Below are 18,764 nucleotides of genomic sequence, written 5' to 3' on the forward strand. Positions count from 1 at the left end.
GAACTCAAGTTCATCATCTGATGCATTGACTGGCTGTGCTGATATCATTACTTTTTAAGGAATTCATTGAAAACTCTGAACACATTTTGCTCAGAGTTAAAACCTCAAATATTAACGTCCTTATTTATTAGACAAAAGAGCAAATAAGACTTAGGTGATACAATTTCCCTAAACCAACAAGAAAAAAAAGAAATCCACGTTAGAATTAGAAATAAAGTCTCTGCTACCAACCTGCTTTTCAACAAAGTCTTCCAGCTTCTCTGTTTCTCTACATTTAATTCTCACAAATTCCGAAATCCATTTTTAAATTAGAAAGCTGTGCATAAATCCAACACTCTTGCTTTCTACATGTTAACCAACAGATTAATAATCCAGAAACCAAATCCTACTTTCACCTTCTCAAGCCCTGTTTTTAGACCAAAAATATGACTAAACATCATGTCTCCTACAAACATGTCATATCCAGATTATGTTATGTACAAGCAACGTGTTGTTCAAACAAACCTCACTTGATTCAATTCTCCCTCCATAAAACAGAAAGCTTTAATAGGCCATTAAAGACTAATCCATTCACTATACTCCTGTTTCCTACTTTTGAGCAAAAAGGCTTATTTCAATTTAGGACATCATAAACTACTTTTTAGTTATATAAACCAACTCTGTAGTCACAGAGGAAATGCTGAAGTCTGGTAAAGGTTAAGATGCCTAACTCTGAGTACTTTGCAATTTGGCTGGGCAAGCAGGGACAACTCAGCTGTCCGCAATACTCATACCAGACAGGTTTTCCTTCTACTAATAAATAGGTATGTATTCACCATGAAAACATTTTCTTCTTCTATGCTGCCCCACACATACAAGCCCCTTTCTTACTGAAATGCCACACAGTGCAATTAGTTTCCCCATATTTACATTTCGCCCACACTACATTTCCACAAAATAGCTAGAATGTGCCTGTCTGTATGCCAATAATGAGTTACCAAATATATTACTGAGGAAAAATAATAACCATTTTACTTCACTGTATCTCCTTTAGCTGTCATCTGATTCATTTTACAACAAACGTAAGCTTCTCTAAGACAAAAGCTCTGCCTTACAACTGCAGAGCGTTTGCAGTGTAAAGATCGTTTCAAACTTCATTTTTCATTTCTGGAGTTTCAGGTGAACATGGAGAACAAATGCTGTTTTTCTATTTTGTTCAATTTCTTTCCTTTTATAATGCCTTGGTAAAGTCAGTCAACCCAATCTTGAGAGGGAGTGCTTTAAAGAAACACCACTGTAAGGGAAAAGCCACTTGGCGTTTTCTCCCTGGCCTCAGAATGCTGTTACACAACTGGAACAGCAGCAATGTTCCTTCCACAGCATTAAAAGTGTCTTACCGATCTATACAACACATGTACTAGTCACAGCAGATCAAAAAAGCAAACCCAGGAAACACTTACTTAGCTGAACCAACTTTGACATAACTAATGAGCCTTTATTGTAAATACCTAATATGACCCAATTTAAAAAACAAAAACAAAGCAAACAAAAAACTCTTCAGAGTAAAAGTTACGCCCTTTTTGTAATTCAGAGGGTAAATTACATAGTTTAGAAATTAATTTGGTGAAGTACCTCAAGTACTGCAAGAAAACAATAAACCACCTCTGAAAGATGCAAAATTACAGCCAGTAGATAAGGCTTTGGATACATGTTATACGGTATAATTATTACTGACAACAGTAAGTCATCAGCCTTTACGTACTTCAAATGGTAAGAAACAGTCATTTTGACCCAAACCACAGAAAACACAAGTGTCCAAGCAAAATGCAATTGGGACCAGCATCCCTGGAAGTGATCTCTCCACAGTAGACCTTGTTTGTGCCAGAACCCTGAGTTCAGGTAACATTACTTCAAAGTCACAACAGTGCTACTGTAGCCCGTAACAGTCCACAAAAGGCAGCTACAGGTAACAAGTTCTTCTAACCGAATTAACAGATGGAAAAATTAAAACATCTGGGGGCAGTGAAGCTCATACTGGACAAAATTACTGATAGTTTACTGTCAACACTGACATGCCACTGACACAATATACTTTTGAACACATGCATCATCATCAAATAATGATATCTAGATGCCAATTCTGAAAGAATCAAACCGTGTAAGAAACTTCAGAACACGGACATGAGGAGAAATACTTATTAAAATATTAAGTACACTTTAGTAACATTAAGGAATAGACATTTAAAAATAAGTAAACAATGAAGTCAAACTACAACCTTGATTTTTTTTAATATCTCTGTGATCACCTTATACCACACACAACTTCAGCTTACATCAGTCCAAGACATTTAAGGCTTTACTTCAGACATGACCTCGCTGCTCATACTGAGATAAAAATTTGTTATACAGCAGGAGCCCTAAAGCTGAAACATTTTGGGATAGAAGATGGCTGCAAGGTACTCTGTTTAGACCGTAGACTGTACTCTTAAGATGTTCTCTCATGCCCAGACCTGAAGAAGTCCATCTCTGCTGAATGTTACAAACACATACAGGCAATCTTTTAACTTGAGCTACTAAGAACATATGGTATTTGTTGCAGTATCAAGGTACTATCAGAATTCTCATCTATTATCATCTCTCATTGGTTGTATTTCTACATCAGAGTTCAGAGAAATATGTCAAAATGACATTGACAGAGTGCCTAGACCACAGAATAAACTTTCTCTCTTATTAGGTATAAATCAAAATAAATATAGAAACAATATGAACTCTCTAAAAGAAAACTTGGTACATATGTAAATGGCTGTCAAGGGAAATGTTATGACAGATCAAAGACTAACAAAGTTACTGTTTACTTTAAGAGATAAGCATGAAAATGTATTAAAAAAGGGTGAGTAGGGCTTAAGTGAAACATTCATTTACTATCACATTTCATGAAAACTATAAATTAGCATTTTATTTTTTACTTCAAAATTGTTACCAGCTACTGACTACTTTGTTATGCCAATTTTGTCTCTGACCACACAAACCTACCATAGCAAATATTTTTTAAAAATTAATGACACTTGGAATTAAACGTCAAAATTTCTTGTCAAAGGTATCATCAGGTAAACCTAGATTATCCTTCTCTTCATCTAGTATAGAAACAGTTAACAACATTGACATGGACTTTTTTTTTGTGAGAAAAAGATTAACTCAGTTATTTAAGACATATCTTTCCAAAGAAGGTAAATCAGAAACCAAAAGAATCACTCTAATTTGTGGATATAACAATTCTCAAAACATTATGAATTCCAATAATTCTATTCCTGACTATTTTAACAACAGGACATACTCTCCACTACACATTCCTGTATCTATCGTGCCCTGCTGTACAGTGATGATTCCATGCCAGAAAAATTGTATTTCTACATGCATGTGGTCAATAACACATCCAGCTGTTGCACTGTACTTCATAATGTGGTCTGTGTATGGAAGTAATTGATATCTTAAAAAATTTAGAAAAAAATTCAATCTACAACAAAACTGGGACATTGATATGACCCACACAAGTTGTACTGTTATTTGCAGTCCAAAGGAGACTACATAACCTAGAGTACTATGCAAAAATATATCTATGTTGTCGTGACACAACAAAACCACCAACCAATTTCTTAGGTGTCCATCAAATCCACTGTTAAATTTTGTTACAGAAGTTTTTGACCACAGACAAGTTAATTCTGAGGTTTGCTATAAATTAGTACATTGAAAAGACAGAAATTAAGTTGCACTTAATACTGCACTGATGCACAAACAGTAGCTCAGGTGTGACCTCCTACATACTGAGTACCTTCTCAGAGCAAGCAGGCACTTTTTGCATTCAGGTAAGTTACTAAAATCTTCCCAGTCCTGGTTATTCAGTTTTTTGCATAAGTTACCACAACATTGGATCACCATTTTTAGGTTGTGGATATCAAGAACATGGACATTAAGAAATAAAAAATTTCCTTTTCTTCTCTAGGTATATATTTACTGCCTTAATGTAAAAGCACGTCTGTAACTTCAGTCAACATCCTAGAAGAATGGTAACGTAGGTTACTTATAAAAAAATATACCAACTAGAACTGAGGAACAGAAAAGTTTTGATGGAAAGTTAATTAATGACACAGCAAGACCAAACCCATTAGGTTAACATATGTAAGATTACGTGCTGATATTGCCAGTCTTCCCAGCTTGCTGGCCTCAGCAAAATTAAATCTTCAGAAACTTGGAAAGTATTATGATATATCCCACAAACACCCACACCTTTAACGCTACTCTCTTGAAGCAGTATCTTTATTACGCCCATAACATTCTTGCCTTGTGCCTTTGAGATGTACAATAAACCTGCCTCCCTTGTATACTGAACATCTGTCAGTCCTACTTGCACACATATGCCCTAGACAGAGGGGTAAGCACTACTTCCTAAAAGCCAAACAGGTTTTTCAAACACTTCTGCAAATCTGGACATTACGCATTAATAATGCAAAAAATATCATGTGGCCATATGATTACTTCACTTTATTGTGAAATAAAGACACAAGATGTTGACTTCACCACCCAGAGATTAGGACTACCTACCAGACAGACCATTTTGCACACATTATTCTTTTTCAAATTAATTTAAATTAATTCATTTTTCAAATCAAATTTCAAATTACTCTAAGGGCCTCTCCAGATTTTGATTAATCAGAGATAAGCAGAAAAGAATAAAGAGAGGACATTGGTCTTGGATCATTCTGGGAGCCCAGATCTCCTATGAAACCAATCAAGAACGATAAGCCTTCTACCCTTTCACTCCACACTAGGAACCATCAGGTTCTTCTGCACAGAAAAAACTGCATGAAGAGGGACTCAGGGTAGGGATACCCATGCCAAGTACTAGACCAGTACTTATCTGTAAAACTGACTTTTTTTGGGTAACAAGCAAGGACATAACCAATCAAGATCTTTTGGCACTTGATTACAAATGACCCTCCAAAAAGTCACAAAAGCAAAAAGAAACTGCTGCAGTGAAAGACAACAGACTGGAAGACTGAGTCAAAACCTGCTTTTAAGCCTTGAGTAGGGGACAAGGAAGAAAAGGAAAGACTAATATATACAAGAAGAATAAAATGTTGCATTTTCAGGACTTCTGTTCTGAAGGGTAACATCATCATCATTATTGTACTTCCTGCCTCCTCCAAGTTTTTGCCAAAGGTCCAATCCCAAAGGTAGTGGAATACACCTTTAGACACATCTAGTTTGTAAGAAAATTGGTATATCTGAAATAATCACAGAATGGTAGGAGTGGAAGGGACCATCTAGTCCAACACCCTTGCCAAAGCAGGTTCACCTAGAGCAGGCTGGACAGGAACGCATCCAGGCAGGTTTTGAGTATGTCCAGAGAAGGAGACTGCTCAACCTCTCTGGGCAGCCTGTTCCAGTGCTCTGCCACCCTCAAAGTAAAGAAGTTTTTCCTCATGCTTAGATGGAACTTCCTATGTTCCAGGTTGTGCTCATTGCCCCTTGTCCTGTCAATGGACACCACTGAAAAGAGTCCGACCCCATCCTCTTGACACTTGCCCTTTAAGTAGTTATAGGCATTGATACGATCCCCTCCCAGTCGTCTCTTCTCCAAGCTAAACTTCAGGTCTCTCAGGCTTTCCTCACAAAATAAATGCTCCAGTCCCATAATTCTTCCATATAATAATTATATAATATTTCTGCTATATGCAACATTACCCTTTCAGGTCACAAACACTGTGTTTGCATTTTTCTAAACAACAGAAAAATACTTTCTTGGGAACTGTTTTAAATCTACTACTACCGCCAAAGTGTCATACACTCAGCATTACAAAAGTTCAACATATAGCAACAACTTACTAAATCACCCTGGAAAAAACAAAAAAACACATTTCATCTAGAGCATATGCAGAGAAGTTGATAGAATCTGTTAAGTTTTAGAAGAATAGTTATTTGCTTCCTGATTTACTTAGTATTTAGTTCTGTGTCATAATGCTGTAATGCCACAAATCCCTAGCTCAGTCCAAAGTTCTACCTCCCAACAAGACTTTTTTGATACCTCTGATGGAGAACAGGAAGGCAGTACTTCACCTTGCCTTGGCTCCTTATTTTAAATTGCTTTGTAAAATATCCTTGAGAAGAAGATATCTTTATATAAACAACTGCAAACATGAAGGAACCTGCTGTGGTACTTTCAACAAAGCCATTATCTTTTCATATTACAAAATAGAAGCCAATGCTCAGTGATTAAAGTAGAATACTTGGCAGACACAGAAAACTGGCAACATGCCTAGTGAGGAGGGAAAACTCACAAGCATTAACTATAGCAAGTGACAAAGAATGTATACCAGCTGGAAAAGATTGATATAATGAAGAGAAAAAAGGAAGTTTTACATAATGAAGTAATACATAAATTTATTAATAAACACATGCAGTAAGACACACAGAACTTTTATAAGCAATTCATGGCTCCTACCATGGACTCCATTTCTAATATCAATTTTTTCACTTAAGCTGCACAACACCAATGGCAGCTACAACAATCACAAATGCAAATGTACATGGAATAAAAACAGTCTATCAGACATGTAGCACACACTATGGAAACGTTTAAAAACTCACAAGCTAGAAATTAAGAGTCAGTATATGAAATAAGGATTTGCTTCTGGAACTATTAGCTCCATTTCTATTTAAAAAGGAAACAAACTAACAAACCAAACCCTTAAAAGCTGCTCTTCAGAACAGAACTCTAGAAAAGATTCGAAAAAGAAGCTTCAATTGTCATTCCACATTAAGCAGCCATGCCAATAAAATAGGCATAGACTTTCCCCAACACACCTTCCTAGTCCACTTGTTTCCATCACAGTGATGCCAGCACAGCTGCCCATTGCATCAGACAGTGACCAAGCTGAAGAAACAAACCAGTTGTGAAATCAGGTGGTAAAAGCTAGGGGAGGAGGCGCTGTATTTTTCTGGCAGATCACTTCCCTGATACATTTCACTGTGCAGCTGCACAAACAGCTGGACTAGCAAAACAAATAGGATGATACAAGGATACAAATCATCAATATCTACTCAAGACATCATTGCTGCTGAAGAAACGTACTTGGACTTCCAACCTAAATGAAAACCATTCACTTAAGAAGGCACCTATAGATTTTGTTAAGTTAAATGAAAAAAAAAAAAAGAATCTTAGCTAACCAGTTGAGCAAACACAGGACAGAATACAGTTGAAGCCACTGCCGCCTAAAATGGAACAAAAGCCAACATTAGAACCAAACACAACACAATGTTCACAGGGGCTGGGGGGGGAAATAAATCTTATTCGACATTTACTTAAGCTTACTTAAGCTGGCACCAGCTTAAACAGGTTTGTTTTCTAAGCAAGTTATTCACTTCAGAAAGACAAGGTGAACTTCTGTTCCCTCTGCGTGAGCAGTCAGTGAATCAATGCTTTGAGTTTTCTCACAGAAGCCTCACTTCCCTTGCATACTAGGCCAATACAGAAGGCAAATAATTACTGTTTGCATAATTAGTCAAGATTTGCTTTTTTTTTTTATGCTGAAAATCACTTTACTAAACATGCATCACATGCTTCTTATGTGCTTTAGTAAAGATAAATGATAAAACCCTGCCTGTTTCATCAGTTTTCAAACCATCTCCAAGTGGTTTGTTGATTATCCAGGAACAATCAGTTCTCTAGAAGTCACTCATTTTTTCATTCAGATCACCATATAGTACAACTTCTGTCTATCCCAAGATGACTACACTTTCACAGTTTATTTTACTGTAAACATTACTCATACATATTTGTAGACACAGACACAGTTGGACAGCTGGCTCCGTTTAACTCACTGTACTATAACGACACGAAGACAGTATATTCACACCACTAAACTCAGTATAAGCTGACATAGTCACAAAAAGAAAACGATATTCATCCTTTTCCCCATCTCACAATGCTTCCTTCCCTTTTGTTGATGAGAATTAGGTGAACTGGAAATTCAGTTGGGGAATTCCATAAAAAATAATCCAGTCACAAAATGTTAGTCTTAACCTCAATCAATTCCCTGATTTGGTTCATCACACAAGAGCTTGTTTCACATAAAGGAGGGGAAAGCACAAGAAACAAACCACCCTGCACAAAAGAAGAAGTTTCTTTCAGCAGCAGTACTAGCTCATACCAGCTCAACATGTTCCTCAAATGACTGCCAAAGCTGTATTACATACCACTGCTAAAGCAGAATAAAACTCATACACCAATAGTTTACAGAAATCTACCATCACAGTCAAGATGAAATCAAAGATACCTGTCCATTGTACACAGCTTTTCATGTAGTCACTGTAAAACTGTTTCACACCTTTTTTTTTTTGTTTTCCTAATTAGTATTTTAGAGTCCTGATTGCCTCCCTCACTTAGATCAATGGACAAAGCCACAACATTCATTTCTCAAGTTACATTTAAATAATTCCAAAATGCTTATGTGCAATATGAACAGCATGCTCTTTGAAGTTTTGACAAAGACTTTTTTTAAAGTTTCATTAATGCCATTAGCTAAACATTCAAGTGTGCTCAATCACACTGTTTGTCAAAACTTTGCAGATAATCAAGATACATATACACATATTTTTAAAGACTTCCCACTAGAGAAATGCGCCTGTGTAAGTTAATGCCTTCCTCATACAATTTAGTGATCGTATAGTCATTGCACACAGCATTGAAAATGCTTCTGGTTTGTTACAGAGCATAGTACTTCTATTTTACAGAAGAGTACCTTATCTTGAATAGAGACTAACAATCCATTGCCAATCTGCAGACTACAGTGAAGTAAAGCATTTACTTTCTTCAACACTGAACAGTTCTAAGGGAAATGTCCTCTGGTACCAAGATAGTCTGTTACCTTTCCCCCTTCCCTACTGCCAAAGCCCCAACCAAAACTGCTATTAACAATTCAAGTAAAGCATTTAAGCATCATCTACTAAGAGCTATATCAACAAAGAAACATAGATCAAGGTCTTAAATAGAAGCAGATGTAAGAATTAATCAATATCTAATCCCATAAATGAAACTTTATTAACCTTTAAAAATAACTCCAAATAAATCAAATCGCTGATGTGAGGCAACTTAGATGTGGCTTCACCCCTGTTTTTTTCAAGGGTCTGTTTTGAACAATTTTAGCGATCAATACGTTCAGCCTGTTCTAGCAACAAAAACGAGTCAGGGACGTGGGTGAGGATATCTCCAGCTTAGTCTTTGTTCTTTCCACACACATTTCACACTTACCATGGCTCACACTCTTCATATAATCCTGTTCACAATGTCACTCTGTGCCCACGCATTGCTTCTCAAATAATCTCCATTTAATTCTGCATGACATGACTGCATCACACCTTCCCTTTCACCCAGCAGGCTTACAGCATACTCATTCCTCTAGTTTTGATCTCCAGTCTGATCTCTGTTACAAAACTCACACTCTAATAGCAGGAACCAATACATCACTTTAGCCTTGTTCCACTTAAGTTTAGGAGAGAGCTTCTACTGTTGGAATTCTTTTAAACTTTTTTTAACTGATAAGAGAGAAGACAGCAAACATTTGAGAAATAGCAACAGAACAAGATTTACTTACCTTGAAAATACCAACCCAGTCTTTCTGATGAGGATGGATAAATTGGGTCAGAGTGTAGTGACATTCAAGGTGTGTGTTCGGAAGATAACTTTTTGCCACATTTTGGAAAATTACATGTGCAAAATTGGAAGTCTGCAAAGCATTAGTTGAAGATGGAACTTCTTGAAAGGATGACATGATTGATCTGTAACAAAATTGTAAAAGTTGCTACTTCAATATAGTGGAAAAATAAGTGTAAAAATATATTAATAATCGATTATAACCTATTATAATAATAACAACCTGTTATAATCTTAATAATCTATTAACCAAGACAGAGAAACCTAACAATTAGTTCCTCTGTTCTGAAAACAGATAGCTATAGACCAAGTCCACCAAAGTGCACTGCCTAAGCATCACTCCAAAACAATCACCTCTCAGAATTAAAGGACATTCATTTCAGCGATGACATCAAGATGGAGAAAAAGCATTGCTTAGCTGAATGCCCCCGGTATTAGATACAGTGGCAGAAAGTGGGAAATAAAAGTGGTGGTGTGAAAACGAAGCAGGATTCTAATTTAATTAAATATTCTTAATGGTTCTGGATGTGGCAAGGACGGAAAAAGCAAGCTCCGTAGTTTCCCCACTTTATAAACTTTTCTCTGAATCTGTACTGCCCGGTGCTTCTGACATCATTTTTATATATGGAGTTTTTCTTCCCCTCTCAGTAAAAGTAACAAAGTTCCATTTTAAGACATGTTTAAAAACCAAGAAAGTTTATCTAAACAGGAGGGGTTTGTTTGGGTGAGGTGTTTTTGTTTGTTGTTTTTTGTCTTCAAAAGAGTCCTCTTGCCTCTGTTTAGCAGTCTGTAGACATCTTTTACTGTTCTCACTGCAACACACGTTCCCAGCCCTGCATGTTTAGCTTCATTACCATAAACAATGTACTTCATTGATAGTGGGACCATTTAGGTATGCACATAGTTTGACAGATTAACACTAATCAGTTGGACTGCAAAAGCTTCTAATCATGCTTTCCATTCACCAATTCATTCAGGATACACAGTGCTAAAAATTACAGCCATACAAGATGCTTCACAAGCAGAACGTCCCTTCCTCAGACTCGGCAATATCTGCCAAAAATGCAAGATGGACAATTGAGCAGTTTCAAGTGTTTGATTTGAATGTACAACCACAAGTTTGTCAAAACACTTGTTATTAGGAGGACTGAGGCTTTACATATCCAACACATTTCTAGAAAGATAAGCCATCCTATTCTTGCAATTGCTGCTAAAAGTAATTTTGTATTGACCAAGCAAATTCAAACATTGGATGAGGTAACTGACAAGTATGTGACATAATATATTACTTTCATTGAAGATACATGTAGAAACCAATCAAAAAAGGGACTGCAAGTCTCAAGAGGTTAAAAGATTAACGGCTTTCTGGGTATTTCCTATGGCCTTTTAAAATTTCTTTTCACCAATTAAAAAAGAAGTAGCAAAGAGCTCATGTTTTCTGAAATAAAATGCGCTCTGAAATAAACGGGTGTTCGTCATTCAAAACAAGTAAAAGGTAAACAGGGATTTTTTAGGTTTAAGCCCTCAATGTTTTAAGCTTATTACTGCCTAATTTTGTGTAACACGTAAAATATGTATGGGCAGCCATAATATTATTTTGGTATATGTTACATAAAAAGCAGTTTTTACCCTGAACAACACAAGTAGTAAGATAAAATGCCAAGTTTATGAAGATTAACAGATATGAATAACAAGACCAAGAACTTACACAAGCAAGACACTGAGTAAAGACAAAAAGACGGCTTTTGAGAGACAACAGGGTACACATAAGTCCTATCTGCTATCTAACATCAGAGTCCAGAAGAGCATAGGAAATGTTACAGCATGGTAAAATCCTGAAGACTCCCACACCTCTCAAAACAGAAGATTACATTTAAGACGTCTCTCAAATCTACTCTGAACTATAAATGGTATGAAGCAGCAGTTTCTACAATTATAAAAGAAACAGAATTCCCTTAACTTTTTCCAAGTGCAACAAATTCATTCCTTTTTAGCAATTTAGTAGTACCTGAAACCAAATAATATTGACATGAAACAGACTTGTTTCAGTTTTCATTAGCATGATGAACACAAGAAGAGTAAACAAACCACTAACGACAAAAACAACTGACACTAGCTTTTTTTTTTAAAGTAGGTCTACTTTAAAAAATGGATTAATCTAAATTTATTCTAAGCGCTTATTACCAAAAAAAAAAAAAAAGCTACCACCACCCCCCGCAAACATTCATTTTTGCACGCTGGTTGCCAGCTACCACAGCCGAATACTATCCTCACTGAAACCAGTGAAGGGAGGCTGGTTTCCAAGCCTAAAGCAGAACTATTCACAAATCTGAACTTGTGCAGAACAGCAGAATCAACTGGGATTACTGCTGCCCAGCAGGAAAATCCCCGGAGCTTAGGTGACGCTGCGATCTACTTACAGTTCAAGGATAGTTTAGGGGATGCTGGGTGCTTGCTTAATTAGATCGCAGCCACCGGCTGGGAAAGAGGGGAGGAGGAGGAGGTAGAGCTACGCTTAGGCTTCATTACTGACATGACAAGCGACTCCCTGGGGAACGCGTTTGGTTTTACGCACGGAAAAGGACGGGAGGAGGAAAAGCTCGTCAGGCAGGAAAAACAGAACCAGGACGAGCCGCGCCGCCCCAGCCCGCTCCTCCTGCAGTCCTCCAGCGGCGGTCCCGCCGGGACGGGGCGCACCTGACACCCCCGGTCCCGGCCTGCCCTGCCTTCCGCCGCTCCGCGGGGCCGGCCTGCGCCTTGCCGCCTCCCGCCCTGCCCCGTCAGCGGCCGCCGCGGCCTCACCTGCCCGCCCCCGATCACCTTTGCCCCAGGCCTTCCCCACCGCACGGCCACCCGGGCCCCCCGCAATGGCAGCCGGGCCCCCCTTCTTCCCTTCCCGACTAGGACCGGCACAAAGCAGCTGGAGGGGGGGCTGAGAGGGGGGACGGCTTCCCGGTGGCGCAGAACCGAGGCCCGCGGCCTAACAGCCCCGCCCGCCCCAGCGGCTGCCAGAGGCCGGGAGGAAAGAGCGTATCAGACCTGCTCGTCCCCGTCCTCCCCCAAGCCAAGCCCGAGACGGCCCTTACCGAGACCGGCGCGGAGGGCGCCGGGGACATCAACACGGAGCCTCCGCCATCAACGCCTCGCAGCCCCGCCCGCTCGCTCTCGTCACTTCCAGCCCCGGCCCTGCCTGCGAGGGGGCGGGGAACCGGCCGGAGCCGGCGGCGCAGCCGGGCGTGGGGTCCGGCCAGGCCCGCCCTGCCTGAGCCCCCTCAGGCCTTCGCGCCGTCCCTCAGGGTGGGGAGGGGGACTGAGCAGGGTAGTGCTGCCGGCCTGTGTAGCACCGTGCAGCTGTTACCTCCGTAAAGTGCACCTACCCCTTACCACAGTTCCCTCGCTTCACCTTCGTTATTACATTACGATACCTACGTACCCTAATTTAATCATCTCCTCCTCCACCCCACTTCCTGGCACCTTGTAAGTGGCCACCTTTAACCTCCCGGCCTTTGCAGGTCTTCCCAAGCGGAGGGAGGGGTGGGATAAGAGTGACCGTAAATGCTTACGTGCTGTTCTCCTGCTTGTGTGCACTGGCGGGTCTCCATGAAAGTACATTACCTCATAAATACACGGACTCCGCTTGATTTTCATCCAAAGCTGAGTCACAGGTCGCTTACCAGAGTAAGAGGGATGAGTAGCAAAGAACAGAGCTGAGTAACGGACATTGGTATGTGGGGCTTCTCCCAGTACGTCCAGCATTGGCTGCTACCACAACGTCCTCAAGATCACCTTTACCTCTTTGCTGCTTCTGTTTCTTACATGTTTTCGTGTTGTTATATGCTATATATTGTTTCTCAACAAGCGGGTTATGTGGAGGGACATAATATTATATTAGAATTGATATCAGATAATATTATAGAATTAATTATTAAAATTACTGACATAGGTTTTTGATGAGTTCACCAGCTTTTTCGTGGTCAGTCCTAAGAGAAATGAAACCAAGCTGGAGCACAGAAACTGTCCCTTTTAAGTAATTAAGCTTATTCATTGTACGTGCTTGTTTCGCGCTTCTTCTTTCTGAAAACAATCTTACACCTTCAGGTGTATCCCAGGTTACTAAGTAATCCTTTGATTTGTATACACAATTAATAATCTCTTAGTATCATCCATCTGTTCCATTTTCCCTGGAAAGCAATAAATTCCCTGCATTGTACTAATAGGTCACTTTAGAAGACTGGGTTTTTTTTACACAGCCCAAAGCACAACAAAGATACAAGAAGTGTATGTACGTGCCACGCTCTCTCCTTTAAGAGCAGATCAATTTTAGTAGTGGAAAATGAAACTAGTAATCAGAATTTGCTTAATCAGAAAAGCAATGAATGTTTCTAAGGGGGCGGGGAGACCTATTTCTTCTTATCTCTGTGCTGCATTTCTTCTCCTCACTGCTCTTTGCTCCGTGTGACCTGATAAAGGGCTGTCTAAGAGTCACAAGATGCTGCTCTCACGTGGGCTGGGCGTGGGAAGAATTCAGGGTTTACAGTCACTAGCTGGGGAGTACCAATGTTGGTGAGACTAACAAGTAGTTTTGCTTTCATTTAGCACCATTATAACGCTGGTTTATGGGAATACAATGGGAGGTTTGAAATAAACATGTTCTTTGGCAGCTAGCATAGTTTTTACAGTTAATGCCTAGAAAAAAAACCTTTTGTTTCCTAGTTAAAAAAATAATTACCCCAATTATTTTTTTTTTGAGGTATTTCCGTGCTTAGTTCATCAATGTTCATTCAGTCAAATGAGGTCGTTATGGTTTAGTCATAATTCAGTATTAAGTTATTATTTCTATTGCTAAATGCATATGTAAGAGGTAAAAAACTATATATGCTGGTTGTCACACATACAGTGTAAATATTAGGACAAATGAATCAAGAGTAATCTTTTCTTGTGCTTATATCCATAATTTTCAGGAAAAAAAGTGGTTTTAAACTCTATATCTTAACCACATAAGTCTAAAAATATTTCTTCAATTATTGAAATTAATAACATTTCTTACTGAAATAAATGTATGTTTTAGTAAGTGTTCTCATGTATGTATTTGTACCCTAAGTTTAAATGCCAATCTTATCCCTCTAGAATTTATGGCTATTCTACGGAAAGACGGCGCAGAGCCTTTTCTCATTTTGTTATTGCCCCTTTTGGAAATGAAGGACTTAGCCAAATGGCCAAGTTGCGCACTGTGATCCCAGGATCAACAAGCAATATGCTTGCACTGGTAGAAACAAAGATTTGGATCAAGAAAAATGTGGTTGGAACTGGTGAAACTTGCACTTGCGCTGAGAATTAATGGTCAAGTCTGAATTTTCCAGGCAGGGATCATGAGATACTATCTCCTGAAATTCATCCGTCTGATACAAATCTTTTGGAAAACTTGCTCCTGAGTAGAAAAAAGCCTCGCTATTTTTCTATCTTTGCCTACATTTTCTGCAAAATGTTAAAAATTGTAAAAAAAGAAGTTTGATCAGCATTTCTAGTGAAACCCTCGTCTTGTGAGACTCTCTAACACTAAGACACTAATTCAATTACAAAAGCTTAGTACAAGTATGATGGCAATCATACCATCTCCTGAATTGATTTTCACCTTTCCAGCCCCACTGATTTCAGTAACAGGAAAACCTTTTCATTCAAGCCACTATTTTATGACAAATGGTAGACTTTTCGGGTATACCAGAATTGTACTCTAAGCATGTAGAATCAGTGTTTAGCCAATATTTGTGATTTTTTTTTAAGGAAGAAATGCTGAATGTCAAGCATCTTTTTGATGCAATTCTCCCTATGTATTTCATAGAATTGGAACCATGGAGGTTGGAAGAGATGTCCAGAGCAGGTCGAAGGAGAGCATGTTGCTCAGGACTTTGCCCAGACATATTTTGAATGTCTCCAAGGATGAAGATCCCACCAACACTAGAGGACCTCTTCCAATGGTTAAAAATACTCATTGTAAAAAAGTTTCTGTATATCGAATTGGAATGTCCTGCGTTCCAATTTTGTCTCTTGCCTCCTGTCCTTTCACTGCGCACCTCTGAAAAGAGTTTGGTTCCATCGTTTCTATACCCTCTGCTTAACTGGCTGTAGATAGTGATAGGGTCTCCCTGTGGCCTTCTCTTCTCTAGGCTGAAAATAAATCAGTTTTCTCTCTTTTTGTGTCTAGAGGGACAATTCCACGAGAATATATGTCTCATTTTTTTGGCGAAAAACTTTTCACCAGGGTATTTATTTGGAAATAAAAAGCTGGCAGAGCCCTTTTGTTAGTGTCTCAGTTTCTTAAGCATAAATATGAGGACAAATAAACAATGGCAAGTTAAGATTGTGGTTTTGATAAAAATATTAAATAAGGTAAAAATGTATGTGAATGCAGTAACTGGATTTGAACATTCACTAGATTCAAAAGGAGTGTGAAATGCAGCCTGGGATATAAAAGCCCCTCTGCTTTGTAATTATACTGAGACTTTCTTTGCCAGGATGAGACTAGCCCCTCTATAGGCACGAGATGAATGAAGAATAAAAACTGTAAGCGGCTAACCAGAATTGCTAAAGGAAGTGTGGGGCAATTACAGACTCTTGGGGAACAGAGTCAACCATGTTTGGAAAACATTTACTACTTTCGTAACTACACTATCTTTTTAAACCTCTGAGCTCCTTCAGCAATTTATAGACTTGAAATTAGAAATGGGTCCCCATCGCATCTGTTTAACCTTGGGTATATTTGAACTTTTATTCAGATCCAGAGCCTAACATTTTTTCTGTTTACTTTCTGTGTTACAGCCTGAACCAAAGCCATGATGAGTTTTGGATCCAGCCCTGAATTCTTCCCCTGAGGCCTATCTTTGCTTTGTATGAGTGACAGAAAAATTGTATATTTCTAGTTTTTATTACCAGAGAAAGGTACTTTATGTTGTGGGTATTCAATCTATTGGCGTGACATGATGATATTGATGAAGTGTGGTAAGGAAACGCTTCGGTTCTAATGATTTGATTTCATTTTGGTTTGACTCCTATTTCAACACTCCAAACTTTTAAAAGTATGGGCCATGTGAGATGTAAAATATATATATCGATGTCACTAATCGGAAGCTCTTTCTGGTCACGTTGTAAAGCACACTTAATCAACTTCTTTAAGATCATGTTACAGAAAGCTATTAACTATACTCTTAAAACAGTTAAATAGTTATAAATAATGTTTTATATTATGGCTGACAACACTGAATTGCCCAGCGTTTAAGGAAATCTAATCACAGGGCACGCAGACATTGCCTTCCAGTAAGATGGCGTGGCAAAACTTTGGAACATATAAGAAATCACATACTATTGCTAACATTTCCTATTAAGGAGAAAGTCTCTCTCTGTATATTTTGGATTTCTTTTCCAACACTTAATTGCAGCTGATGAAGAAAAGCTATTCAAAAGCTGCCAGGATTTTTAAATCTGTATGAGTGAGATTGATGAAATTTGTGGGTTTTCCCCAAAGAGCATAGGTGAGAGCAGACATGTAAATTTTGTATGTGTGTGCATGTACGGGTGTGACAGCGAGAGGAGAGAGCAAGAGCTTACTCCTAAGGTGTGAGACTTGGCAGCGCTGCACTGTACAATGGGCACGAGAAACCGCATGTCTGACTGCATTTGAATTGCTGTTATTTCACTGTTGGGTTACTGTATTGTTAAAGTGAAAAGGAATGTTTTTAATAAATGCAAATAATGAATTAAATGCTTGCACATAGTGAGGCTTTACTCTCTGGTGTGTAATTAATATATGTGCACTGGAGACCCAGGTCTGGGGGAGTGTTTCATTTCTTATTTATGATGTTTGCAAGGGTTTTTTTTTTCCTTCTAGCATACCTCTTACTGGCATACACAGAACTGGATGTAAATGACCACTGAGTAGGTGTCACTTAAATCTTAGCAGATATAGAACAGGTAAATACCTTTCTTTTGTATGCTTTTGTAGATTTACTGTTTCTCCCTGCCTTTTATCTTTCCTATCTGAAAGTAATAGGAAGCTCCCAAATGACCAACATTTTGTTTTCAGAGGCAGGAAAACTACATGTGGCAGGAAACAAACAAGCAATGAGATTTCAAAGTTCTTGTACCTCAGGGCACAGCATTTAACCCTGAGGGGTTGAAAGTAGAAAGAGACTTTCCACAGCTACCTACAGCATGTTTCATGTATCCCCTTCTGGGTCCCCCTCCAGCACTGGCTGCCACTGCTGACAGAGCACAGAAGTGTCTGTATACTGTATCTGCAAGAAGCTTGGCAGCTTTCCTATTTTCTCATAATGGTATATATTTTTCTCTAAAGATCTAACGGATCTTTAGGATTTTTCTCTAAGGATCTAAAGATGTCTGAGTCCTCACACTAATGCTGTCTCCTGCTCCCATATCCTGACTCTAGCAGTTCTTGTGTCTCCACTGCTTTACTAGTTTTTCTCATTTCTTTGCTCCTTGAGCAGTGGCATCTGTCGCATCACGTGCTCAAACTGGGCAGCTTGGTGCTGCTCCACAGCTCCTTGCCACAGCCAATACCACCCAACTGACGCGGGAGTTCATGCTAACACTTGACTCGGCACCAAAGAGAAGTGCTTGTCGGGTCATGCAGTGCACTTGTGAGAGGTTGTGCCTGGACTTGGCCTTATACTGCTTTCCCCCATAGTCCTGCATTCAGCCTGCAGGAGGGGTCTAAATCTCATGCGTTGCTATTTGTATGGAAAACGTCTCAGTCAACAGACCTTGAGTCTTGGTACTTGCCTTCTCCTACTGCTTGAGTTCTGAAAGTCCTGCATTATGAGTTCTTAAATTCTATGAAAAAATAATAACCATATTGTTACATACATCACGTACAAATCCATTACTAGGAAGCACAGTGCTAAAATTAAAATTTGTCTTTAATTCAACCCCCAATTATTTGTTATTCTGTCTATTAGCATTGTACAGAGTATGCTGGATTTGCTGTGCAAATTTACATACAGAAAGTAATAGACTTTCTGATTTTATTTGATCAGCACCACTTAGAAGTGCAAACTGTATTTTT

At 38.9% G+C, this 18,764-nt stretch overlaps 1 protein-coding gene and 1 long non-coding RNA gene across 7 annotated transcripts in view; one reads left to right on the forward strand and one right to left on the reverse strand.

Moving 5' to 3' along the window:
- The window catches only part of TAX1BP1 (Tax1 binding protein 1), a 67,386-nt gene extending 54,490 nt beyond the window's left edge, over positions 1–12,896 (reverse strand). For all 4 annotated transcript variants that reach the window (XM_054193083.1, XM_054193084.1, XM_054193082.1 and 1 more), the window contains exons 1-2: positions 12,775–12,896; positions 9,630–9,813 (exon numbers count right to left, since the gene is read on the reverse strand). In XM_054193083.1, the coding sequence (XP_054049058.1) occupies positions 9,630–9,806 (177 nt within the window). In that variant the 5' untranslated portion in view covers positions 9,807–9,813; positions 12,775–12,896. The remainder of the gene's footprint in view (positions 1–9,629; positions 9,814–12,774) is intronic.
- A 54-nt stretch (positions 12,897–12,950) lies between these two features.
- On the forward strand, positions 12,951–17,465 carry LOC128906176 (uncharacterized). Of its 3 annotated transcripts, none has more exons than XR_008465086.1 (3): positions 12,951–13,165; positions 15,528–15,663; positions 16,505–17,465. It is a non-coding gene; the product is annotated as an uncharacterized LOC128906176 (long non-coding RNA). The 3 variants fall into 3 exon arrangements; XR_008465085.1 differs by lacking the exon at positions 12,951–13,165 and adding an exon at positions 13,221–13,412; XR_008465084.1 differs by lacking the exon at positions 12,951–13,165 and adding an exon at positions 14,053–14,251.
- The last annotated feature ends 1,299 nt before the right edge of the window (positions 17,466–18,764 follow it).

The sequence above is a fragment of the Rissa tridactyla genome, chromosome 2 (assembly GCF_028500815.1).
Source record: "Rissa tridactyla isolate bRisTri1 chromosome 2, bRisTri1.patW.cur.20221130, whole genome shotgun sequence".
Taxonomy (NCBI): domain Eukaryota; kingdom Metazoa; phylum Chordata; class Aves; order Charadriiformes; family Laridae; genus Rissa; species Rissa tridactyla.